This window comes from Tachysurus vachellii, chromosome 6 (assembly GCF_030014155.1).
Source record: "Tachysurus vachellii isolate PV-2020 chromosome 6, HZAU_Pvac_v1, whole genome shotgun sequence".
NCBI classification, from domain to species: domain Eukaryota; kingdom Metazoa; phylum Chordata; class Actinopteri; order Siluriformes; family Bagridae; genus Tachysurus; species Tachysurus vachellii.
Genome location: NC_083465.1, coordinates 22,078,785 through 22,106,335, shown reverse-complemented (window position 1 = coordinate 22,106,335; position 27,551 = coordinate 22,078,785). Strand labels below are relative to the sequence as shown.

General features: G+C 40.0%; 2 protein-coding genes across 3 annotated transcripts; both read left to right on the top strand.

Annotated features, from left to right (window-relative positions):
• Positions 1-1,241: 1,241 nt before the first annotated feature.
• si:ch73-109d9.2 (uncharacterized protein LOC565042 homolog) lies at positions 1,242-11,827 on the top strand. The gene is made up of 8 exons (XM_060871511.1): positions 1,242-1,960; positions 2,275-2,411; positions 2,573-2,678; positions 3,492-4,623; positions 5,755-5,761; positions 8,596-8,935; positions 9,276-9,400; positions 10,490-11,827. The coding sequence occupies exons 1-8, from the start codon at positions 1,702-1,704 to the stop codon at positions 11,573-11,575; spliced, it is 3,192 nt and encodes a 1,063-aa protein (XP_060727494.1). The 5' UTR covers positions 1,242-1,701; the 3' UTR covers positions 11,576-11,827.
• A 1,731-nt stretch (positions 11,828-13,558) lies between these two features.
• Positions 13,559-26,302, top strand: LOC132847556 (zinc finger protein 629-like). 2 transcript variants are annotated; one of them, XM_060872952.1, is made up of 7 exons: positions 13,559-13,662; positions 16,646-16,993; positions 17,462-17,997; positions 21,812-21,889; positions 21,988-22,077; positions 23,693-23,797; positions 25,957-26,302. In XM_060872952.1, exons 2-7 carry the CDS (start codon positions 16,660-16,662, stop codon positions 26,041-26,043), a joined length of 1,230 nt encoding a protein of 409 aa, XP_060728935.1. In that variant the 5' UTR covers positions 13,559-13,662; positions 16,646-16,659; the 3' UTR covers positions 26,044-26,302. The 2 variants fall into 2 exon arrangements, with proteins under 2 accessions (XP_060728935.1, XP_060728933.1); XM_060872950.1 differs by lacking the exons at positions 21,812-21,889; positions 21,988-22,077; positions 23,693-23,797; positions 25,957-26,302 and having other exon boundaries at positions 17,462-19,391.
• The last annotated feature ends 1,249 nt before the right edge of the window (positions 26,303-27,551 follow it).

Sequence of the window (27,551 nt, the reverse complement as noted above, 5' to 3'; positions counted from 1 at the left end):
AAGTGTGGAAAGGACTCCAGACTTATGAGTATTGTTTTTGACATTTATTTCAACCAAATAAAGCTCCCACATTCAAGGCCTGGCTTAATTAACCTAACTGGTTACATTATTTAGTTATTTAGTCTACAATGAAATGAAAACAGGAACCAATTTGTCTTGCGGACGGTCCACAACATTAAATCTAACTATAAACCCAGGTGATGTGTCTTTCATTAATGAAATCAAAGTTGTAACTGTTAAAAAGGTATTATGGTTTAAGCAGAACAACACACTCCAGACCATGATGTGTGATGCGACACGAACACCACCTACCAGGATTACCGTCCACCTTTCAAGTGTGTTACTCCTAACTCAATTCAATCCTTCTAATCTTATTAACTTTATAGTAATAGCTAATTCGCAGTGACTTCTATGGTTGATGCGACATATAATTAGACTAAGGGTCTTTTTACACTAGCAGTACTAAACCCAAATCTGCAGGAAGTGGCTGCACTATAACTGTGCCAAGATTTACAGTGAGAATTGTCATTTAAAAAAAATAAAAGCTGCCACTGTTTGGCCCCTGAGCAAGGCCCTCACTTGCTCAGTTGTATAAAAATGAAATAATGTAAGTTGCTCTGGAAAAGGGCGTCTGCCAAATGCTGGAAATGTAAATGTAAAAATATGAACACTGAACACATGCACTGCAGTTCGATAGAAACTTCAATGATGCAGGAAAAAAAAACAGTTTTAACAAGGATTACAGTATAAACATTAATAAGAAGTTTAACAGAGGATTGTTTTGCTTATAGCTTCTGTAATAATGCACATATAAATATATAAAAGTGGGATGTGTTGTTCATTAATAAATTTAAAATCTCCAGTTCTTCAAGCTCAGCTCATAGCACACAAACATCTCACGTTCAAAATACGGCCTAATATCTTCTTCTTCTTCTTCTTCTTCTTCTTCTTCTTCTTACAACAACAACAACAAAAATAATAATAACAGCAATAATATTAATATGAACAACAACAACAATACTACTACTACTACTACTACTACTACTACTACTACTAATAATAATAATAATAATAATAATAATAATAATAATAATAATAATAATAATAATAATAATAATAATGACATTATTTATCATTTAATCCGGTCGGTCATGGATTAAAATCTAGTTTTAGTTGACTTGATTTAGGGCCCTAGGTAGTACACATGACTGTTGAATGTGAACACATCCCTAATATTTCGGTGTTACACTGTTTTAGTCCCCCATTCGCACAGTCTAACCTCGCGAACACTGCATTGGGACTCATTTTCTTTTTTCTAGCTGTGTTTTGACATATCCGTCTGCTTAGTTGTGCATTATAGCATAGAGAAAGGGCAGTATAAGTAGTTTATTATTAAAAAAACGTACCGTTTGGGTCAACATTATAGGGCGCATTATTTTGGTTAGCTAACTATTTTCTCGATGTTATCGTCAGCTAAGCTAGCTGTCTATGCTACTAGCAGTTGCTGCTTAATAACGTTTAATAGGATTGGCTCAATCGAAAGCATTTTTAAAAGCAAAATCTAAGACATATGAACGAGTCAGAAATACAAAAGCAGGAGATTTAAATCGATGCTTTCAAACGCTTGACTGATTCAACCTAAACAAACAGCAGCACGTCTTATTAATCTACATCAGCTCCAGCTACTCATTAACCCTGAAGATGTCTGAAATCATCCTCACGTTTCAGACCCAGCTGTCTGGAGTTATGGAGACAGTCTTTAAAGCTGCTATATTTGAAATCACCAGGTTGGTGGAGGACAGTTTCCTGGAGGAAGTGTCCAGGAGCCGTGAGCAGGTGGAATCTCTGAAGAAGAAACTGCAGTGGTCTGAAAGCAAAGGTAGAAGAAGATGTGCTGAATGTGGCAATAACAAACTGTCCGGTGAAGAAAGACGAGATAAATCAACGTCAGCACAAACAGGTACATTTACAGAGGGAATATGTTCATGTATTTTCAGGAGCTGGATCATGGGTCTGGTTCTGGTGCTGAGTTGTTAGTCGTTGATGTATTTTGTGGTGCTCCTGTGAGAAGATAGTCGTTACAGGTCCAGATCCTTTCACAGGAATATGGAGCACTGTTTGGGTATACCTTGTGTCGTGAGTGAAGACCGTTGCCTTTTTCGATTCCTCTATAATAGAAAGAGTTCTACGTTAACTTAAAAAAAATCTGAACCTCTATTCCTTACTACTATTGCTATGAAATCTATACTGTATATTTCATCCATCAATCCATAGGTGTGGAAAACGCTCGGATTCTTAAACAGGAGAGAATTACAGAGGAGAGCTGGAGAAGCTGTGGAGTTGAGAAAGCAGTAGAACTTTCTGGAATGGTGGAATCAGAGAATGAATCCAGGCCGGTTAACACTGCAGAGGTGAGCAGTACGCAGTTTATTTTCTAATAGCAAAACATTAACTAACAGTACGCTTTGTATCCTGTATTTCTGATTTTAAATTCTGTTTGTAGTCATGATTATGGGAGATTTCAAAAAAACTGTTTGTGTCTTGTTGCTCTTTTTGTATGTGCTCAATGCAGCCTGTGGTTCAAGAGAAAGAAAAGCTGGACTGCATGCTTAAATCTGAAGCTGTTCACACTGCCCCAGCTTCTCAGATACAAGAGGAATGGAAACTGAGTGGTGAAGGTAAAGATTAAGATCTGTTTATCTTTATATATATATATATATATATATATATATACGTGTAATAATACGCCAACGGGAAACTAAAGTCACACCAATGTAATGAGAATTACATGGAAACAATCAAAGTGGCTTCAGTGAGACAGATCAGTGTTTAGGGAGACAGATGTGACATTGACCAAAAATGTGAGTGACTTGCTAGCATCATGCATATTAGCTAACTTTGATTGCTAGCTAGCTAGGTAATGATGTCTCAACCACACAAAATATGGACCACAAGTAGAAATATGCGATATGCAAATAGGAGTACGCGTACGTATTTTTGTTTTCTTAAATTAAAACTCAGCTTGTTAGCTAACACAGTTAAGGCAAACTTGAGCTTTCTCATAAAAGCTAGCATGGACAAGCAGCTTTAATCATGTACATGTTAAAAGCTTGCGATAAAGAGAAATATGTAGGATATATAACTAGTTAGATTTTTGCTAAAACATAGATTTGTGTCAAACTAGGACATGGACACGTCAAGCTTTAAATGCTAGCTAATTTGGCTAGTTTCAGTTCAGTACTCAGGAGTTTTGTGTTTTATGTACACTTGACTTAATTAATTGGGCTATATTGTGTAGAGCAGTGCAGAAATGGTGGTGGTTTTGTGTTTAAATGATTCTCAATATAAAAACTGAACTTTATAAGTGATAGCATGTTAATGTGATCGTTTCCTCGTCGGGTCAATTTCAGCACTTCTGTGGCCTCGTCGGTATAGAAACTCCATATTTTCACCATGCACCTTTTAATTTTATTGCCGTGTGTGTTTTTCAGTAGCAGAAGGCTCTGACAACTCTGCACATAGTAAGACCTACAGTGAGCAGGAGTTACAGCAGATTCAGAACGACTGGAGCTCTGGGTTAGATCAAGCCCCTGAACCTGAGACAGACATGGACCATATCCAGGGTCTGCTCTATAGAAGTCGCTACAACATGGAGGACTTGGGAAGCTACAGCAACCAGGAGCTGGATTTGGGAGGGATGAATGGACTAACAGATCCTCCTCAGAGAGGTGGAGAGGTTTTGGGATTCGGGGTGCTAGCAGGTTCGTTGCAGACTGACCTGGGTACATCTGAGGAATGCAGAAGACAGCTGAAAAATAAACAAGGAAACAAAGGCTCTCCATCGTTACACAACACTTCAGATACTGGAAACATGGGCTGTTTGCTTATTAACGAGGATGGCTACTTGCAGGATGTAAGCGGACTCTCTCAAGCTCCAGGTGCAACACCCGGAGACTCACAAGGACACCAGATCTACAACAGAGATGCGGTTAATGACAATACTGATTGCTTTTACAGTGGAGAGGCTTTTAGCCAGCCTCTAGAGCTGAATAATGGACCTGCAGGAATGTTGGCAGAGAACAGAGAGGACCGGGAGCATGCTTGCACTCAGTGTATGATCAGTTTCCCAGACCAGGTTTCTCTGAAAGCGCACTTGAACGGTCATCGACATCGCAACATCACCACGTCCTATCTCTGCAACCAGTGTGGGAAGAAGTTCCCTCAAGCCTGCAATCTGAAGGTTCACCAGCGCGTCCACCAGAGAGAGGGTCTGCACCTGTGCAGCCACTGTGGGAAAGGTTACACGTCCTTCAGTGACCTGCGGCGGCATCGGTGCAGCCAGGCTGGTGACAAACCCTACAGCTGCTCGCTGTGTGGGAACAAGTTCAGCCGTTTGTGGAACCTTAAGCTGCACCGGCGCATCCACACACAGGAGAAACCACACCGCTGCAGCATGTGTGACAAGAGCTTCACCCGGGCCGACATCCTGAAGGTCCACCAGCGCACCCACACCGGAGAGAGGCCGTATTCCTGCAGGGTCTGTGGACTCACTTTTAAACGCCTCGACCATCTCCGATCACACCAACGCAAACACGGAGCCAATCTGAATAACCAACAGAACTAGCCATCTGTGGAAGAACAACACCTATACAGTGTGGCTTTTTTTTTTTTTTTTTTAAATAGTTGTCTACATCTCAGTGAAATTTGTAAAGCAGGAAGAAGCAGATTAGTGTATTAAAATGAGCAGGTTAGTGTATTGATCGAGCAGACTGTTAGAAAGCAGATACAATGCACTGTGGACTACAGTCTTATTTATTACAGTCTTATTGATAATGCAGTTTATCATCATTTTTATTTGTTCCAGACATATTTACTGCAGGTTTAACAGGTTTTAAAATGATTATGGTGTTTTTTTGTGAATACTAAAGTTAGATGTGAATAGGCTTTTACAGGGCATAGAACAAGATGGTATTAGAAACTGCCAGCAAGAAAAAAAAAACGAGAAAAAAACCAACACAACACAAGAGAGAACTCACTGGCCAAGTTGCTACACTGTGTGTGAAGCGCATTAAGTTTAAACATCAAGCGAGAACCCCAAGACAGAAAATGTCCCAGGCATCTATTCAAGTGATCAGTCCACCTTGCTATTTTTTTTAACTGTAATAGTGAGATGTGTTGTCTAGAGTTGTTTCATTCATTTGTGTTTGTTCAAATGTTGTAGATAGTGATGTGTTTCTTATAAATCTTACCATAAAACATACAAACGGTTTGACGTTATATCTCTTTTTTTTTTTTTTTACAAATACATCTAAACGCACCATTTGCCTTTTGTTGGAAATCTATGTAGACGTTAGTGTTTGCGTGTAAGTTATGCATATTTGTTTAGCAATGTTGTACAGCCAAAGTGTCTCGTATTACATAACAAGGGATCGAGAACTTTGTAACTGAAATGTAAATTTTGAAAATATTAGCAAGAACCTTGGAATTCTCAGTTTTTGTGAAATATGATTAAATATGCATACACAACTCGTTCAGCAAGCCGAGGACATGAAATTGTTATTTGTGCTTGGAAATGAATCCAGTTTGCCCTGTAGAAGCTTATGGGAGACTAGTTCTTGTGTTATTCTTAACTTTAGAAGCACAAAACACCAGTAAATTAATTGTTTTTGTTTTTTTTTTGTGGCCCTGCCGAATATTTTTAAAAAGCAAGTTTTCAATATCTTTTATGTTGAAATGTACTGTTTAATACTGCAGTGCCTCTGTAATTACTTTGTTTTGCAAACTGAGACTTCGTCTCTTATTTAATACTGTTTTAATAATGAATGTTTCACTGAGTCATATTTACACAGTTACTTTTATCTGATGTCTCTTATGATGTCTGTTAAATATATGCAGATTTTTGGTTTTTAAGGACAATGTTTGTATCGGTTTCCCCTGGAGAGTTATGGGGCAACGACTCACTGGTACGTTTAAATAAAAAAATAATAAAAAAAAAGTAAAGTTGATTGACAGGGATGTCACTGTGGGGAAAGTGTGTGTAAGCACTCTAGATTAAAACTTTTCAAGACATGGGAAGGAAGCCCACTGACGATAGAGTTGCTCAGGGTTCTGATGTTGATGTTCAGTGTGTATCTCAACAAAAGTGAATATATGAATGATTATTAAAACATAATGCACATCTTTATTGATGAATTTTCTGAAAAACGAATCCATGGTGATGAAAATACAAAGAATTTTTATCAGGTGTTGTATAATTATTAATTGTAGAAGTGTTAGAATGTGCCAGGTTATTAAGTGCACCTACCTACATCCAGTATTTAGGGACTGTAGCTATACATAACATCTCACTTCTTTCTACTACTAATTTGTTAAAATTAGGAACTTCATTTCAGGATTATGTACAGACACTCTTAGATCATTTCAGACTTAACACATCATTTATTCTAAACAGATACAAAACAGATTTTTAAGAAAGCAACTTGCAGAAATGATTTATAGTAGAAGGAAAAACATCCCCATGCTAGTTAGCTAGGGCAGGGACTAAGAATACCATCAGCAAAAAAATCCTGTTGGGGAAGTAAACACAGTATGAAAAGAAAACATACAAACAAGATTTAAAACAACATCCATTAATTGAGATTTGCTTGACAAATATTAAAAAAAGACTCGACTTGACTTTGACTTGACATTCATGACTTGAAACTTACTTGTTACTTGCACGTGTATGGATACAAACTAAATATATAACTGCACACGTGGGTCTAATAAAAAAGTCCCACTCATATCTCTAGTTGAGATTAATTACAAATAATTGATTTAGCTGAGCCAGAATTCACACCCTGCTGGCATTGAGGCAACGTCCACTCTGACTTTAAATACGAATATAGATATGGATATATTCAGTGGCGCTGCATTACTTTCTCTAGCCTGTCATCAATGGTAAGAAACGAGAATAAGGCTTTTCGTAAAACAGTCTAGCATCACTGCTTAACATTGCTAAAACTATACATACCATTATTTATTATTATTCCATTGATTACAGAAGATGCTTTTATCTTAAGCACCTTACATTTGAGCTTTTTAGATGAAGACTAATGACGTTACTCAGGGGACTAACAATGACAGCTTGATGGTGAAGAGATTTGAGCTCACAGCCTTCTGACTGTTAACCCAAAGCTTTGAGTGACAAGCAACAGATGGCCAAGGGTCAGTATTATATAGTATTGTAAATATAACCTAAAACCTTAAAATAAGTGGTCACTTAATATATAGTAAAATTTAGCAGTAGAAGAAGCATTTATTTGTCACATATACAGTACATTACAGCACAGTGAAAAACTTTTCTTTGCATATCCCTGCTTGTAGGAAGTTAGGGTCACAGCTCTGGGTCGGCTATGATACAGTGCCCCAGGAGCAGACAGGGCTAAAGGGCACAACAATGGCAGCTTGGTGTTGCAGGGGCTCGAACCCCTGACCTTCTGATGAGTAATCAGTAGGATAAATGGTGGCTCAAAGGTTAAAGGCTCTGTATTGTTGATCATACGGTTGAGGGTTCAAGCTGTTACACCATTATGTTGCCACTGTTGGGTCCCTGAACAAGGCCCTCAAACCTTTTTGAATAAAAATATACAAATAACATATACATTACAAACTGTAAAATTATTCTCTTCACACATCCCAGCTTATTAGGGTCAGAGCACAAGGTCAACTGTTACAAAAAAGGTTTAAGGGCCTACTGATTACTCATCAGAAGGTCAGGGGTTTGAGCCCCTGCGACACCAAGCTGTCATTGTTGTGCTCTGACCCTAATAAGCTGGGATGTGTGAAGAGAATAATTTCACAGTTATTTGTAACCTATACATTATACATATTCACATACATGCTCCTTAACCCTAAAGACACCACTGCTGTATTTTTATTTATATTTTTTTAGCAAGCTTGTATTTCCCGCAACGCGTTTCACGTGAGCAATGTCCATGCGGGCTACTGTACAACGCGTGACATCACGGAGGATAACAAGGTTTCCTTTTCAGACCGTTGCGTCCAACCGTTTCTATTAGTTAACAAGTCCGCGTAAATTCAACCGTGTTTACGGTCATATACGAGCTGTGTTTCTAAAAAAAAGGGCCCCGGAGAAGCGACGCTGCTGTTCAGGAAGCGTTGGTCACTTAGACGAGCAGCAGAGCACCGTTAGCATGAGTACTGAGTTAGCTGTGGAAGCTAGTTAGGCTAGGAGCTAATGAAACACACAAGGTGTCAAAGCCGAGGATGTAAGAGTCGACTCCGTGCGATTCAGTGCAACACTTGACTTTACAGCAATACGAGGAGTGTGTGTGTGTGTGTGTGTGTGTGTGTGTGTGTGTGTGTGTGTGTGTGTGTGTGTGTGTGTGAGAGAGAGAGAGTGAGTGAGTGTGTGTGTGTGTGTGAGAGAGTGTGAGTGTGTGTGTGTGTGTGTGTGTGTGTGTGTGTGAGAGAGAGAGAGTGTGTGTGTGAGAGAGTGAGTGAGTGAGTGAGTGTGTGTGTGTGTGAGAGAGAGAGAGTGAGTGAGTGAGTGTGTGTGTGTGTGTGTGAGAGAGTGAGTGAGTGAGTGAGTGAGTGTGTGTGTGTGTGTGTGAGAGTCAGGAGTCATTCCCACTGGGACGCAGCAGGATGTCAGATTCACTCCTCCTGACGTTTCAGACTCAGCTCTCCGGGGTGATGGAGACCGTCCTGAGATCAGCTATATGTGAAATCACCAGGCTGGTCGAGGGAAGCTTTTTAGAGGAAATCGGTCGCGGGAAACAAGAGGCAGAAGTTTTAAGACGAAGACTGCAAATCGTGGAAACTAAACTCGGTGAGAGAGAAAGAGTTAAACGAGTAAGATGTACAGACTGCGGAAGAACCGGACTGTCGAAGAAGGACACTGGTGTGAGAGACCCCAGGAGGCACAGGGATGGTCAGTGAACCACCTGATCTCCATGGTTACTGTATTTATTATAGATGAGATGAATTCTTCAATCTGATTGGTCAGAAGATGTTGATTTATTGTCTATAAAGGCATGTCTTACTTCTTAATAGATAAGAAGTTAAGTAGTAGTATTGATTATATAACATTTTTGTTATATGGTTTATATTTTCCTACGTCTTCTTACTTCCAGAATTAAGGGAGCACATTTTTTTGTTTATAGTTGCTCTAATGTCTGCTTCACATCAGGCCACTTTTCATCACCTATATATATAGTAATTATTCTACATGTAGAATGTATAGCTGAATGATGTACAGCTCTTTATTTTAGGTGTGGAGTTGATTTGTGTTACAAAGCAGGAGGGTGTGTCTGAAGCAGGCAGGAGAGTCTGTGAGAAGGGAAGCGGCACACCAGGGCAAGAGGCAACGTCAACCATCCCTGACCCTGAACTTAAGGTGAGAGTGATTCTTACTCCAGTTTTAACTGCACTTGCTGCCACTTCCAGTATTTAAATCACTGACATAAAACATACACCTGCTCATTTATGAAACACAATGCTTGACTGACCGGAGTGGAACCTGATGTGGTCTTCTGCTCTTCCATGTCATGTGCATTCTGAGATGCTTTTCTGCTCACCATGGTTATAAAGAGTGATTTTATGAGTTGCTATATCCTTTCTGGCTGTTTGAACCATTCTCTGCTCTCTCTTATCAACAAGGCATTTTCACATACAGTACTGTCACTCACTCAGTGTTGCTTTGTGTGAACTCTACAGACGGTTGTATGTGAAAATCCCAGGACATCAGCAGTTTATGAAATACTCAAACCAACACTTCTGGCACCAGCAACCATACCATGATGAAAGTCACAGAGATCACACTTTTTCTTCATTCTGACGTTTGATGTGAACATTAACTGAAGCTCTTGAACTGTACCTGTATGATATTATGCACTGTGCAACTGCCACATGATTGACTGACTGTATAACTGCATCAATGATCATTGATTCAATGTTCCTAATAAAGTGGATGTTGAGCGTCAGACTCTGAAGTAGTTCATTTAACAGTATTTGTAACTGTGGTGATTGTTATGACAGAACATATTTCCATTAATGACCAAATTGTTTAATACATTCATTTCATCATTTGAGATCGTCCTCTTATAAAATGTGAAGCTGTCAGTAGATAATGTGATATAAACATAGCAAAACATGCATTAGACAGAAGATAAAGAGACTTTGCAAAACAAACCAGAAATTCATTTGCACTTTTTACGTTTTTGCACTTTTTACATTTGCAACATTTACTAAACATTTATTCATTTTGACTTGACTTGACTTCTTGACTTGTTTTTACAATGAGGGCTGTTATGATGGACAGTTTTGCTCTCTGAAGCTCAAACTTACATAAAACGTAAATACTCAATCATGTACTATTATACACTTTTAGTTATCTAAATAATCTTCTGTAAAATCAGCTTTTTTTTTTTTTAGATTTGGTTCTAAAAGTGTGGATATATAAGACAGAATCTTTTTTCATTTCCAGACTCAAGTGGATGAAGCAATAGTTGGCGGTTTGATGAAGGAGGAGGTTGCAGATATCTACCCACACTGTCCCACCACAGCAGATCACAGAGTCTCCCAGAGCCATAATGCTGGGGAAATATCAGGCATCCACACATCACAGCCTGAGCACTGGCTCCCTCAGGGAGACAAGTTACCCAGCACCAGTGCCGGGAATCAGGATTCATTGAAACAAAGAGCACAAGCTAAAAAGCCAGACTCTAAAATGGAGCATCTGATACAGACAGCTCATCCGCAGTCGGAGCTTACGGGGCCTGCTTCATCTTCAGTGTCCCCTACTGTGAACCAGCAGGCAGGCACTCCAGAATCAATGGCCACCATTAAACAGGAAGTTGTAGTGGTGCTTCCCCCAGAATGGGAAGAGTTGGACAGGGCGAGGACAGGGACCACCTCTACAGCAAGCAGAGTAAGTCAGGTACGTGAAGAGCTCCAGCACAGAGACACTCTTCCTACAGGAACTTCAGAGGAAAGACACATGGTCTATCCAGGAACTTGTGGTAAAGAAAGCCAGTCGTCTCAGGTCACACAGCAACTCAGGATGCTGGTTAAAAAGCAGCCCAAACCTGCTGAAAATGTCAATGTGTTGGCATCAAGTTCTCCCACTATAAATGTTTCCAGGGGACATTCGCTACACAAGAGTCCACCTCTGCCAAAACCCTCTCAGGCACTTCCACAACTCCAGCGCTCCTACACAGACGAGAGAGCCGTCACTGCCTTGCAGACTGGAAGAAATATCCCACAGATGGTCGGCATCAGAACTCACGGCCACGTGGGTCACCATTTGGTGAGGACACCGCACATCTGCTCACAGTGTGGGAAAGGTTTCTCTCACCTCTGCCACTTGAGAGCTCATCAACAGATCCACACAGGAGAGAGACAGTTCTGCTGCACGCTGTGTGGACGCAGCTTTACCAAACTCAGCAACCTGAAGGCACATCGCAGGGTCCACACAGGAGAAAGACCCTACATCTGCATGGACTGTGGAAAACGGTTCACACAGAAATGCAATTTGAAAAGACACCAGAGGATTCACTCTGCTCACCTGTGACAAATGGTTCAGAGCTCCTCATCTGCCTGACTCTGCTCGCTAAAGGGGCTTTGTGTTTACAGTTTGTAACTATTCTATTGTGCAACTGTCTCTTGTTTTGTATATGGGTGTGTGGATCATTTCTCCATCTCTTTTTCAGATATGTAAGCAATATTGTGCTCAAGACCATGCATAGGTGTAGTCTTTTTTCCATAGTCATACAATGTCATGAAGTGGCACCACTATGAATTATGAATAAAGGACCTTTTCATAGTTTGCTTATCTTTGTGAGTTTTGAGATTCAAGATTCTAGAAACCAGTACAGCAAGCAGTTTTAACAAATCCACATTCAAAAGTATTCTTTAGATACACACATCTTATATTGCATTTATTCAAATTAAGAATTTTCTTTTGATTTCCATTCTGTACTTTTTCCAGTAAACTTTTTTTCTCACGGCTGTATTGAGAAACAGTCATCCAAAAATAGCCAACCAACAGTCATCTACAGGATGTCAGAAACCTGTAAGGTCTTCCAACATTGTATTGTGTTCTAGTGACTAGAAGGGAATAAAATACAAGGAGACGGCCAGAGAGTCATGGATTAACTTCACACACTGGTCTTTTGAGGATTTGTGGCAAATAGAGGCACCTCAACCATTTCGTAAAGTTTGTTATAATTTAAAAAGCCTTGAGAAAGACACTGTCAATGGTGTGTGGCACCATAATGGCAATGACATTCTGACTTCAGTTTGCTAGTTCTTTGTGCTGCATTGTCCAGTTAACACCATGCATATAAGGACCTAAACTCATTCATAGACACCATGCGGTGTGTAATAATTCAGATTGCTGAGGAAAGATGCTGTCATATTGAATTAGCATTTTGTAGCTAACTTAGTGTGGGACTGATGGATAACATGACTAGCAAGAGAACACAACTCAAGATGATCCCACTTGTGGCTGGGAATAGATGAAAGGAGATGGTTGGGCCGACTAACAGCTTTGTAGGACAGATTATCTGTAGCTCTAATCCTTGTTACACAATGTGCACGCAATGTCTTGTCTATGGCGAGATTTCAAATGGTAACAATCAACCCATGCATCTTACATCATATGGCCACTTGTTAAAGGTCTCGATATGTACGCAGGACAGTATCGGGGTAATTCTCATGACTAGTTGTTAGGAAGGATCAAACTATTGATGAAATATTACGTTTAGTGGTTGTGATTTATGTAATGCAATGTATGCTTGTCTGAAGTCTGGCTTCAGCGCCAAAAGGACCAACGGACATGTTGATTGTATTGCAGCTTCTCTGTATGATGGGTGGCCCTGCTGCAAGCCAACACGTTGCAGTTTTTTCTTTCACCAGACAGTGGGAAGACTTATTAATTTCCTACACTTGCAAAGTAATTTACTAAATAATATTTAATCGCGGGGGCACGATGGCTTAGTGGTTAGCATGTTCGCCTCACACCTCCAGGGTTGGGGGTTCGATTCCCGCCTCCACCTTGTGTGTGTGGAGTTTGCATGTTCTCCCCGTGCCTCGGGGGTTTCCTCCGGGTACTCCGGTTTCCTCCCCCAGTCCAAAGACATGCATGGTAGGTTGATTGGCATCTCTGGAAAATTGTCCGTAGTGTTTGATTGCGTGAGTGAATGAGAGGGTGTGTATGTGTGCCCTGCAATGGTTTGGCACTCTGTCCAGGGTGTATCCTGCCTTGATGACGCCTGAGACCCTAGTTTATTTATTTAAACTATGCTAGTTTATTTATTTAGTGAACCAAGATGAAACCTATTACAAAAGCCATATATACTGTGTGTGTTACAGTGCGTCAAAACTGTAATAAAGCATTTTAAGAAGTTTTATCCTTTTTTTTAATCAGGAGATTTTTTTTTTCCTCAGAGCAAACTGAGGCACAGAACATGACTAAGCAGTGAATGATTCACAATTGGGACGTCAATGTACTAATAGTCTGCACTTTGGAGTGATATTTTGTGAAAGCCCCTGATGTAATGATCCTCCACACCAGCAGGTGTCAGTACAAGGACAATATTCAACACGTCTAATAAAAGACCTGCAGCCCGAGTACTGGATCATCTCTCTATGTATTTTGTAAGTTAAATTGATGGTTGACGAACTGATTTGCGTTTTCTGTTAGCAGTCGTCAGCACCTTTTATTAGCATAAAAGTAAACGACTCGTAGCGCGGAGAGGAAGAGCGACCGGTCGTAGCTAAGCTGCTAACTTGTTGCTAGCTAATGCTAGCTAACGTTAGCATTCCTGTAGCCGTTGTGTTGTTGAGAGAACACAATAGGTTACTAGCAGGGCTCCATGTCATAGCAGTGTTATGGTGATACATTAACACGGTGTCGGAGATGTATAACAGCACAGAATTCTGAACTAAATAGTTATTTAGAACAGACCAATATGTCTGTTTATTAATCTAATTAACCTACAGGTTCATGTTGTTGGTTAGCTTAATGTTTTATACAGTGATGTAGAGAAAAGACACAGTTCCACCATAAACAGAGGATTTAAAATAAATACTTTGAATGAATCTAGAGTTATGTGGAAAAAATATGTTTTATATGACCACATTGTCCACAGTTATTAGTGGTGAGAGTAAAATACTGACCCTTTCCTCCCCTTTGCCTTGTTGATGTTGAGGGGAAAATGGCGGCCAAGTTTACCTCAGAATATATAGAACATTATATTTTAATAAGCCTGGTTAATAAGTCTTGAAAAAAAGAAATAACAAAACAAACAAATTCTGTGTTAGGTGTCATGTTTTATGTCTGCATGAAGAAAGAGTACTAGATACAACTGGTGGTTGGTGGAAATGTTTCTTATATTTTTATATAAGATTTTATTTTTTTTTTTTTTTTTTTGGAGAGAATTTTTTTCTTTTTATTTCCAAGTGCATGTTGAATGATCTGAATGATGAGGAGATTAATCTGACATAATCAGATGATGCCCCGAGGCTAATTTGCATATTCATAGGATCATTATAATCATGTGCATGTCAGATTGAATAAAAAAAATGAAAGATTATTCAGGATGGAATAGAATAGGGTTATTTATTTATTTATTTGTAAACTATAAACTGATGTTTAATCAGTGATCGGTGATTGATGTGTGGAAACAATAATGATCGGTAATTTGGTTTTTGAGAAGTCATTTGGTCAGTGGGAACAGTGGTGAGTAGTGATTGGTTTTTGAGAAGAGTCATTTGGTCATTGGGAACAGTGGTGAGTAGTGATTGGTTTTTGAGAAGAGTCATTTGGTCACAAGGGAACAGTGGTGATCAGTGATTGGTTTTTGAGAAGAGTCATTTGGTCACAAGGGAACAGTGGTGAGTAGTGATTGGTTTTTGTGAAGAGTTATTTGGTCATTGGGAACATTGGTGATCAGTGATTGGTTTTTGTGAAGAGTTATTTGGTCATTTGGAACAGTGGTGATTAGTGATTGGTTTTTGAGAACAGTTATTTGGTCATTGGGAACATTGGTGATCAGTGATTGGTTTTTGAGAAGTCATTTGGTCACAAGGGAACAGTGGTGATCAGTGATTGGTTTTTGAGAAGAGTCATTTGGTCACAAGGGAACAGTGGTGAGTAGTGATTGGTTTTTGAGAAGAGTCATTTGGTCATTGGGAACAGTGGTGAGTAGTGATTGGTTTTTGAGAAGAGTCATTTGGTCACAAGGGAACAGTGGTGATCAGTGATTGGTTTTTGAGAAGAGTCATTTGGTCATTGGGAACAGTGGTGAGTAGTGATTGGTTTTTGAGAAGAGTCATTTGGTCACAAGGGAACAGTGGTGAGTAGTGATTGGTTTTTGAGAAGAGTCATTTGGTCAGTGGGAACAGTGGTGAGTAGTGATTGGTTTTTGAGAAGAGTCATTTGGTCAGTGGGAACAGTGGTGATCAGTGATTGGTTTTTGAGAAGAGTCATTTGGTCAGTGGGAACAGTGGTGATCAGTGATTGGTTTTTGAGAAGAGTCATTTGGTCATTGGGAACAGTGGTGAGTAGTGATTGGTTTTTGAGAAGAGTCATTTGGTCACAAGGGAACAGTGGTGAGTAGTGATTGGTTTTTGAGAAGAGTCATTTGGTCATTTGGAACAGTGGTGATTAGTGATTGGTTTTTGAGAACAGTTATTTGGTCATTGGGAACAGTGGTGTTCAGTGATTGGTTTTTGAGAACAGTTATTTGGTCATTGGGAACATTGGTGATCAGTGATTGGTTTTTGAGAACAGTCATTGGGAACAATGGTGATCATTGTTTTTTGGGAACAGTCATTTGGTCATAAGAGAATAGTGGTGATCAGTGATTGGACTTTGGCAAAATTGCGACTGAAAATTGGTCATTGAAACCATGGTTATAGTTGATTAATCATTGGGAACAGCTGTCATCAGTAATTGGTCAATGTGATTGGAAAAATTGTGATTGGTTGCTTCCTAAAAGTTAGCAGTAAATGGGAATATTGTGCAGTAAGGCTAACATGCTTGTGGTCAGTCAAGTGACCCTGCTGTCTCAGCTGTGAGTGTTGTTTTCAGCCTTACAGATGGACATGTCATTGACGGTTTACTGTGAGGTGTGTAGTCTTTGTAGGGGAAGGTTGATTTATCCTGGTCATTGTGTTCTGCAGACATTGACACACTCGTACTCCTGGGGGAGATTTTCATAATGGAATCCACCTACACATAATTATTTAAGTATTTATCCACCTACACCATATGTATTATTAGATGATTACCCATGGTTGCAGAGTTGTACAAATGGTTGTAGACTTTAATTCAGGTTTTACAGAAATGTAGTTTGTCAGGAAAGAAATTAATTCTGACAACCTTAAGATTTGAGTTTGAGACTCTGTTAGTGATATCTGTTTGTCCGACTCAAATAAGTGCCATACATTACTGTTCAGAAATATACTCTTAGTTTTCTTTTGAATAAACGATATCTTAGAACCTAACAAGCTGTCGATTATACTCTTTCATTTTTGTAAAATTAAATAATTTGTTAATAATTTATTCCTGCCTACAGTATATAAGCTACTTTATTTTCTCACCCGTTTAAATATTAACTAAGCTCCTCTGTTTCAGGTCTCGAGAGTTAAATGCAAAAGCTCCAGCAGGTTTCCGCTGAAGGTACAGTACGGCAACGAGACGGTAAAATGTCCGACGCCCTCGTCGTCACCTTCCAGTCTCAGCTGTCCGTCGTCATGGAGACGATTCTCAAGTCAGCTATGATTGAGATCACCAGACTGGTGGAGGACAGCTTCATGGAGGAAGTGGCTCGTGGCAAGCAGGAGGTGGAACTGCTTCTGCACAGGCTGCAGTTTTCTGAGAGCAAACTGAAGGAGAGAGAGAAGAGGGTACGATGTACAGACTGTGGGAGAGCAACAGGCAGTGGAGAGAGGATCGCAGAGAAACCAGCAGAGACACTTGCAGGTTAGGAGACATATAGAGCCTTGTATTAACTTATTCAGAGCATTAGTTTAGAAGATATGTCTGTTAGGTTTAAACAAAATTCTAAAAAAATCACTAAAATTGTGCAATATTTTCAATTCTGGGGAAAGAAGCATGCGTTCTCTGTCATGCATGAAAGAAACCGATTTATCTAACTGTCTGTCTGACTGTCTGACTGTCTGTCTGAAATACAATTAAAGAATATATTTGTATGTTTATGTGAGGAAACTGTGAAATAGCAGCTAGCACAAACTGTCTGATTCAACTGTCTGTGCAGTGATAATGTCTGTAGATAAACCTGAGGTCTTGTTGCTAATTTCAGTATTATCCTCTTATCTCTGAATGCAGGTCTAAAATGTTTATCACTGATTAAATATTATTTACAACCAGTGCTTTGTAAATCATTCACGCTTGCTCTGTGACTGAAATAGATTTTTTTTTCTCTTGTAGGTGAAGATGCTCTGTGCTTCAGGCTTAGCCTGAGGGAGCAGTCTGAGAAAAGGCCTCAGTTTAGTGAAGTCTGGAGGTCTACAGAGAGTCTGAGCTCATACAGAACCCCGGAAACACACAGTGACAAAGAGAAGAACATAAATGCGCTTGAGAAAAGGGGGAAGCAGGAGTCCACGTCTAATACGGAAATGCAACATTCTGAGTGCGTCAACACACCAATTGTGAGGACCCAAGAGATCTGTAGCAACCCCCAACCCAGAGAAAGTCATTGCAAGACACCTGTTATGGACTTCACTCCCACTAAAGACATAGACTTGGCCCAGTCTCAAACCGCACAGTGTGCTACAGAGGAAAACAGGGTGGGTGAGTTGGCACAGTCTCCATCCTACGCCACTGTGAAATCTGAGCACCGTCCCGATCCGGTTGCTATTAAAGAAGAGGAGGAGATGCTCCCAGTGTGGGATTGCGGAGATGACTGCACTCCTGCAGAAACAGACCAGAATCTCGCCGGATCCTGGAATCCAGATGAAACACAGGTAGATAACTTTCCAAATCTAACTGCTCTCAACATGCCAGATCCACCATCACATTTAATGTCCTATTCACTGAATTGTAACACAGAGGTATCGCAAGGCATCAAGGCTGAGCCTAGTGAGTCAGTCACCACAGAGCTGGTTCACCTTGCTTTGGCTCCCATGCCTGAGGGACCCGGTTCATTTGACCGGAATGAAAATGGACACTTGTTTGGTCCAGAAAACCTTTTGAGTCATCCAGAGCTTTGTTTAGGTGAGAAACTTTTCCTCCCCTTTCCTCAGAGCGAACATTCCCTTCCAATTCCCACTGAAAAATTACACCCTGGAAAATCCTTTGCTCAAATGACTCAGCTGAAGGTTCACATGCTCATGCCCCAACCAAACAAACCCCAGAAGTGTCCCCAGTGCACCAAAACATTCGCTCATGATTTTGAGCTGAGGGACCACCAAAAGCAGCACTCCAAAGAAAGGCCTCACATTTGTCCTGACTGTGGCAAAGGTTTCACCCGCTTCAGCAATTTCAAGCAGCATCAGAACATCCACACGCGCGAGAAACTCTTCAACTGCACCCACTGTGGCATGAGGTTTAAAAGATCCACTCACTTGAGAATCCATCTCAGGAGACACAGCCGAGTGGGGAAGAGTTGTCCTTGCCGTCAGTGCGGGAAGACGTTTGTGTGCCTCAAGCAGCTGAAGGGCCATCTGCTGAAAGTGCATGGAACGGAAATGAACTGACTCTCACCTTCCAGGCCACTCATCTCGGCATGCATGACCCGAGCGACCCCTTTCTGCCCGAGCTGAACCGTGCATGTCTCAAAATGAGCCAATACAGAAAAAACAGAGTGAATGAAGAATTCTGATGTAAATCAAAAAAAGGTTGATGCTTTAAAAATCAGAAATAAAATAGTTTCACAATTAGAAATTAAAAGCACTTATTTTAAACAAATGAAAAGCCTGACTTTATATGTTTTATGAACCCTTTTAATATAAGAATGCTGCTTGTGTGTCTGTGTTCCGTAAACTTTTTGCTACCAGGGAAGAAAAATCCCTCAGCACAGATTTTTTAAAGTTTTAAATAATAAATTTATTCATCTTTAGTAATCTTCAGATTCAAAAGCATGTCTCAAACACAGCCTGAGGCAGGGATACATCCTGGATAGGGATGGTCCTAACACACCATGCACACACACACATTCACACCTAGTGGCAATTCTGTGTTGCCAAGCCTCTTACTGGCATGTTTTTGGGAGGTGAGAAGAAACTGGAGGAAACCCAAACGAATATGAGGAGAACATGTTCTCCTCCACACAGACACAGACAGTAAGCCGAGTTTCATCACCCTATGGCTCTGGAGCTATAACATGGCAACCGAGTGTGTGTGTGTGTGTGTGTGTGTGTGTGTGTGTGTGCGCGCAATAATGTTTTACTCTGTTGGAACCATAAAGCTTTTTATTTGTGAGCTTTAGAGACCTTAGAAGGATTAAAGCACCTCTTTGACCCTTCTGGTCCATGGATCTTTAGACAGTATTTAAAACACTTTTCTACAGTAAACTAAATAATCATGTTTCCACCACAAATTTCATTCTGCATAGTGCTAGCATTTCAGCAAGGATATTTATTTATTCATTCATTCATTCATTTTCTACCGCTTTATCCGAACTAGTCACGGGGAGCTTGTGCCTATCTCAGGCGTCATTGGGCATCAAGGCAGGATACACCCTGGATGGAGTGCCAACCCATCACAGGGCACACACACACTCTCATTCACTCACGCAATCACACACTACGGACAATTTTCCAGAGATGCCAATCAACCTACCATGCATGTCTTTGGACCGGGGGAGGAAACCGGAGTACCCGGAGGAAACCCCCGAGGCACGGGGAGAACATGCAAACTCCACACACACAAGGCGGAGGCGGGAATCGAACCCCCAACCCTGGAGGTGTGAGGCGAACGTGCTAACCACTAAGCCACCGTGCCCCCCATATTTATTTATTGATTAATTTATTGTATTTTTCATGGCACCAACCAAAACGTCATCACTCTGAAAAGCCTTTCTCAGCATCTTTAGTTATCCGACCGTATCCGGTAGGAAATATTCTGTTGGAAGATGCTTTTAATCAAAGCAACAGTGGGAGGCAGAGTACAATCTGGCATAAAGCTCATAGAGAAGCTGACAGATAGAAGTGCTGCGACATACCGAGCGAACAGAAACAAATGCGCAGAAGGAACCGAGAGGAAAGACTCCAGAGAATCACGGCTAATTACACCCACAGACACAGGACTCCTGCAAAGACATAAATCAGAGGCAGATTAGAGCTCAGGGTGTTGAAGTGCTCTCAGAAGATAATATTAATCTTAATATTAATAACAATTGTCTGAAGGGTTGCACGGGAATCTGCAAAATGAACATCATGACGAACTACGTCGTGTAATCGCCACGCTTCGATTCCTTACTGCAGAAAGTCAGTCAGTTCTCTTTAACTGTTCATGATTTTATTTTTCAAGAAGCATGGCATTTAATATAAATCTGACGATTGTGCACAAAGCTAAATCTAGGGCTGAAAGCTTAGCTATAAATGGCCCTATTAATTAACATTAGTTCATTAACTATCAGGTATTTTTTATTAATGTGTTTTAGCTACCTGGTTGGTTGCATGCTATAATGACACATTTATTTATTCCTTCATTTTCAGGCTGATTGTGTTTCTGACTTGCATTAAAAATAAGCACATGATTACTGAGTAAAAGAACAGCCCCTGTTTTCATTTTAGAGATGTAAAGGAATATAAGATTATATTGTACAGTATGGAAATACCTTTGTTGGTTTTAAATGAGAAACTAATACATTGCAATAAAGCCGTTTTGCTCGTAAATTTGCTGAGTAACTGTGATCAAAAGTGCAGGATTTCTTCAGAGTGCATTATGTAATTTAGTCATTATTGTGCTGCCCTAGCTAACTCCATTAAGCACCGTGGGTGTGTTAATGTTTGAGGCGCGATACTGCAATAAACTGATTAAAAGGAACTTGGATGAAGTTTAGCCGAAGTCTGTTTGCAGACATTTTAAAGAGGTAATACTGCAGAATTAAGAGAGCGTTCATTTTAGGTTCAGATTAAGCTTAACTGAGATGAGAGACGAAATATTCTTCAGACTAAAATCTGCTGGTGAATCTCCACAAACATGGCTCTGTCATGGATATGTATCCTGAAACATTTGGATTTTTGATTCCAGTAAATGAAATATATTTGTTCTTTTGCTTGATTTTTGCCTTAGCTGTATAAACATACTCTTTTCTAATCTATTTGTGAAAAGATGTTTTTATTTCATCCATATTTAATGTTGCAGTGTGTGATGTTTTAAGCTCACTGGCTATTTTCATTTCAGTGAACAAAGAAAGCCGAGTGAAAGAGACTTTTGTAATATTCTGTGCTTTGCACCTCAACAACGGCAGGAGACACTAACGTGCTTCTGACTTTTCGAAACTCCATTCAATTGAACCCCCTGTCTGTTGTTTAACTGTGAGTTTCTCCTCCTCTCCTGTGTTCAACGTCTCACCAAGTGGCTGACCTTCATGTGAATAGAAATAATAAAACCGTCCTATTATTTGGCTCAGCTTCCTGCCTGGTCCATCCATTTCAAGGCATGAAAACACATTTTATGATCGATAATTCTCAGACGATTTCTCAGACGGCCGTGACTCATGAGTCGGATTTGAAACATCGTTTATCAAGTGATGAAACTTTTGAAAGGTTTTCAGAAGTGACTGGATATTGTACACTAACTGACACTGTTTTGTGTGTGTGTGTGTTGTAGACAACCCAAATACATCCTGAAACCCCTTCGACAGACCTGGTGAAAATGTGCACCATAAACAGACAGAGAACATTCAGTGTAAGTATTTTGTTGCTCTTTTCACTCACGTCAACTTTTTTAGTGTCTCTGAATAATAATCAAATCATTCTATTATCTGTCTTTGTTTCTGTAAGCAGGTGGTGGCCAGAGAAATCCTGACCCAGTTCCAGGTTTGGCAGAGGGCGTGCTACAGCAGGAACATTGAATGGGGCCCGATTACAGCAAAGGTTCCTCCTGTTGTCTATTCCATTCCACCTAATACAGACTTGGCATAGGTTTTCACCCCCACTTGAACTTTTCTGTATCTGGTTGTGTTAAATAAAGCCTGGAACTGAAACGGGCATCACAGAGGTTATATGTAATAAATTATTAGAAGTTGTTGATTAATCAGAATCAGCTTTATTCAACAAATCTACACACACACAAGCAATTTGTTGTGGTTACAGGAGCTCTACTAAACATAGTCTATACATAAACACACACACACACACAGAAAAATACCTAGACCAAAAGGGTAACATGATAAAAACATATATAATACACAAAGGTGCAGTTGAGTTCTTTACAGATATAGATAGTAACTACTGTACTGTATATTACAATTGTGAATACTGTACAGTTTATATAAAAATCGAAAAACATAAGTATGTATTTGCATCGATTGTAGTAAATGATATTGCACTGTAGAATATTGCACTTTAACAGACGGGATACGTAACGGTGGATGTACTCGCTGTTCAGAATGGATATGGCCTGTGAGAAGAAACTGTTCTTGTGCCCAGATGTTTGTTGCGTAGCAATCTATAGCCGATTTATAGCCGATTTATAGTTTCTTCGACGGTTGTACAAGTCCTGGCGATTGGGCAGGGTCACACTAATAATCCTCTCAGCTTGTCATTTTTTTATAGTGTTAAAATTATGTAAAAGTATAGAACCCCCATTGCAGTAAAACTCCTAAACCAGCTTCTTGACATGACTTTAGCAGTTTCTATTAGAAGTCACGCAATTAGCTGAATGGACTTTACTGTTGCTTACTTAAAGATTTTTCCCCCATTTTGATGTACAGTCACAGGAAAAAGAAAGCACACCCTCCTAAATAATAACTACATAACATTTGGGTGGTAATGATGAAATTCTATAAAGAAATCAACCAAATCCGAAGGTGTTGACAAAAAACAGACAAAAACTACCAAAAGTTCAGTTTAACTAATCTTGTACATTTTATTAATAACCCCTGGCTTCCCTTTAATAACCCCTGCTTTCTTTATGCTTGTATTTATGAGTGTATTTTTCACACCTAGTTTCTGAATGTCGGTTTACTTTTTTCTTTTAAATGAAAATATATTGAATATTGTAATCTGATGCGTTTTTTTTGTCTCCACACAGACCACACAGTTGTTATTTAGGCCCTGATAAGTCAAGTCAAGTCAAGTCAACAAGCTTTTATTGACGTTTTAACTTTTATATTGTTATATAACAGTACATAGTGAAATGAGATGACGTTTCTCCAGGACCTTGGTGCTACATAGAACAAAGACAGAGCTACATGGAATAAGACAGACAGCTAAGGACTTAAATAAGTTAGTCCTAGCTACATAAAGTGCATCTGTGTAACCTGGTGCAAACAGTGCGAGACAAAGACAGTGCAAACAAACAGTACAAGACAATACACAAAAGCAACGCTGACCAAAGAAAACCATTGAACTGAAGAAGAGTGTACGTTCTTAGTCCCATGACCGTACCTTATCTGCATGATCGTTTACGTTGCGACGCTGCCACACGATGGCTGATTGAGCAGGGGTACAGATGTTCCTAATAAAGTTTTTTTTTCTGTGTTTTCAGATTATTTCTGCTTTACCGTATTTGTCGGGGAGGGAGACAGAGGTGATTGTGCGCTGTACTAAAATGCTGCATAACCGCAGGGATTACCTCCGTAGGAGAGCAAAGGTAATGCACAAATAAACACAAGTACATTTTTAATGCAGAGTGGCTACATTTTATTTGACACACGTTTGTAGTCGTACTGAGAAACATGCGCTGGTTGTCCACTTTATTAGGAATGCACACAATATCTAAATGCCAAAAAGATGCAGCTCAAGTGCTTCAGTTAACATGAAACATAGTATGGGGGGAAAAGTGTGATCTCTTTAAGCATGGAATAATTATTGGTGCCAGATGGGCTGGTTTAAGCATTTTAGAAATGTCTGTTCTAAACCATGTCTAGAGTTTACAGAGAATGGAGCAAAAAAACCAAAGGTGGCCTTGTTTGGAGCTGACAGGAAGTCTATAGAAACTAATATAATCACTCAACAATCGTGTTGAGCAGGAAAGCATCTCAGAACACAGAGCCAATAACAGGAATCATGGGCACCGGTTCACCCAGACTAGATATTTGAAGACTTGAAAATGTCATTGTTTTATTCTCCCGTAATCTTCAGCTATCCAGTTTCAATAAGCCTGCACTCATGATTACCTCAGATTCTTGTTCATGGCTGACAGGAGTAGCTGTTCCTGATGTAGTCTTCTGCTGTTTCGCTCATCTTCTTCACTGTTCGAAGTTTTGTGCTTGCTGAGATGCATTTCTGCTCACTGTGGTTGTAAAGAGTGATTATTGGAGTTCCTGCAACTTTCTTCAGAGCTCTCACATGGCATTTGCACCCACCGAACTGTCTCTCACTCTTCGTTTTTCACACTATTCTGTGTAGACTCCACAGATGAAATACTCAAACCAGGCCATTTGGTACCAACACCCATGCTATGAAGTCACAGAGATCAACTTTTTACCTTCATTCTAATCTTTAATGTGAACATGAACTCAAGCTCTTCACCTGTATCCTCATGATTGTATGTTTGTGCTTCTGCTAAATGATTAGAAAACTGCATGAATGTGCAGGTGCTTCTAACAAAGTTGTCCATGAGTTTACATGTTGCTTAATGCATATGCATAATTTCAAATATTCTGTAACGCACTGTACCTCAGCCTAAACTTATTCGTTCGGCCTAAAATAATGACTAGGGACCTAAAAGAATTTTGCCGCATATTCTAATACTTAAAGTCTAAATTCAACCTGGAGTTTTTATATAATCCTATATTTATCCTGGGATTTGAGATTTAATTCCACTTAAACCAGGCGATTTTAGTCTCATCCACAAAGGGTCAGAACATCTGCTGCTTCTCAATCCAGATAGAGACGAGTCACGCATAAGCATTCAGACAACGTATTTTACGTCCTTAGATCTGTGATGTTTTATGTAGCACTATGGTCCTGGAGAAACGTTCTCTCATTTCACTATATACTGCATCAGATATATATGGTTGAAATGACAATAAAAGCTTCTTGACATGACTTAACTGGACATAATATAAGCAGAAGCAGAAAGAGTGGAAACAGGTGCGGCCTTTGTCGAGCCTCGAATGAAGACACGACAACCCTTCCAGCTCTTTGTGGATAAACCTGAAGACTTAATCCAGGTGACCTTCAGAGGTTTTCTGACATAGGGAAAGGAATGATGACAGGAAATTTTCTTTCTGTCTTTATTATTCAATACAGCAGCTCATCAGGTGTCATTGTTGCATAGTGAAGGTCTAAATGTTCTCATCAGAGCAGTAGATTTAAAACGATTCAGCGACAGGCTTCAATAAATAAGCCAGATTAAATGATTAAAGAGGGGGGGCACGGTGGCTTAGTGGTTAGCACATTTGCCTCACAGGGTCGCCTCACAGGGTCGCCTCCAGGGTCGGGGTTCGATTCCCGCCTCCGCCTTGTGTGTGTGGAGTTTGCATGTTCTCCCCGTGCCTCGGGGGTTTCCTCCGGGTACTCCGGTTTCCTCCCCCGGTCCAAAGACATGCATGGTAGGTTGACTGGCATCTCTGGAAAATTGTCCGTAGTGTGTGATTGCGTGAGTGAATGAGTGTGTGTGTGCCCTGCGATGGGTTGGCACTCCGTCCAGGGTGTATCCTGCCTTGATGCCCGATGACGCCTGAGATAGGCACAGGCTCCCCGTGACCCGAGGTAGTTCGGATAAGCGGTAGAAGATGAATGAATGAATGAAATGATTAAAGAAGGGCTTCATACTTATGACACCATGCTCCTTTTTATCCACAGGAAGCAACCCTGGAGAGAAACAGTTTACCTATGGGCCAGAGATATTTTCTTCAGCTTCACAGTGGGAACGTTATTCAACATGCGTAAATGTAAATACGATTTGTTTGTTTTTTACTTGTGTTATTTATAGTCTTCTACTGTATATTTATTGTCTTTTAATTGTGGGGTTTTTGTATGTTGAAGTGAAATGTCTTTCACTGTTTAATTTATATGTCAATCACAAATTTAGAAAAAGGTTCTTTGATATTTTTATGTGTTATTTATGGCTAAATCACCATATTTCACTAATATACATACAACTTCATGAGCAAAAGAATAAAACTCAGATACACATGAACGTGGTTTCTTAATTCATTTATTTCTTCATTTCTAATGTTTATTTAATGCTGGAAAGCTGTCTGTGAGGAAAGGTACAGTATGTTCAGGATACAATCAAAATTCAATTCATTAGAATTTTAATTACAGTTTTTTTGTTTAGAAAATGCTCAGTAATTATAAGGTTACTGATGATCGAAGAAAAAATGTTTTCTGGGTATCACTACTACAGGGAACTGCTTAAATTATAAGAACCCCTACTCATGAGAAAAGACATTAGTATACGTATGGCAAATCGTATAGATGATATCAGATCATAGTTATTCATTCATTCATTCATTTTCTACCGCTTTACCGCTACATCGGGTCACGGGGAGCCTGTGCATATCCTGGATGGAGTGCCAACCCATCGCCGGGCACACACACACTCTCATTCACTCACGGAATCACACACTACGGACAATTTTCCAGAGATGCCAATCAACCTACCATGCATGTCTTTGGACCGGGGGAGGAAACCGGAGTACCCGGAGGAAACCCCCGAGGCACGGGGAGAACATGCAAACTCCACACACACAAGGCGGAGGCGGGACTCGAACCCCCAACCCTGGAGGTGTGAGGCGAATGTGCTAACCACTAAGCCACCGTGCCCCCAGATCATAGTTAATCAAATTAAATTAAAAATCAATAAAATATAGTTATATTAATAAATACAAGTAGTCACCAACTGATTTTGCACCAAGAGGACTTTAGTGTGTTTTTCTTTTAATTAGGAACCTTTTGTCATAAAAAATAAATGTTTAAAACTGTGTTGCTATCAATTCATAAGGAAGGACATACATCTATTGTATATCCTCTATTAGCCATCCAAAGCAGGCGTATCGGGGGAAGGAGGATCCTCCTGGGAAGGATTAAAGTCCGCTTATTCATTTCCTGACCTCTTGTGAGTGAGTGGACTTGCAAATTACCACTAGAATGAACTGCTTGGTCACCAGGGGGAGACCTCGCTCACCTCTGCTCATTCTCTAAGGCTATGAATTAAAGATAGGAATTCTGAATCATTGTAGTGAATCGTATCATCATTTGACTCAGCTTAATAATTACAGTTGACTCTTTTGGCTCTCAGGTGGCTTGTAAAGCATTTGTAACATTTTTTCCAATGGTTTCTCTTCCTACTTAAATGGTTTTTATGAACATTAACAAATGAACAATAATAAAACACCAACTCAATGTTATACTTCCTCCTACTGTTCATCACCTGGGTGTCGAACACACACTAA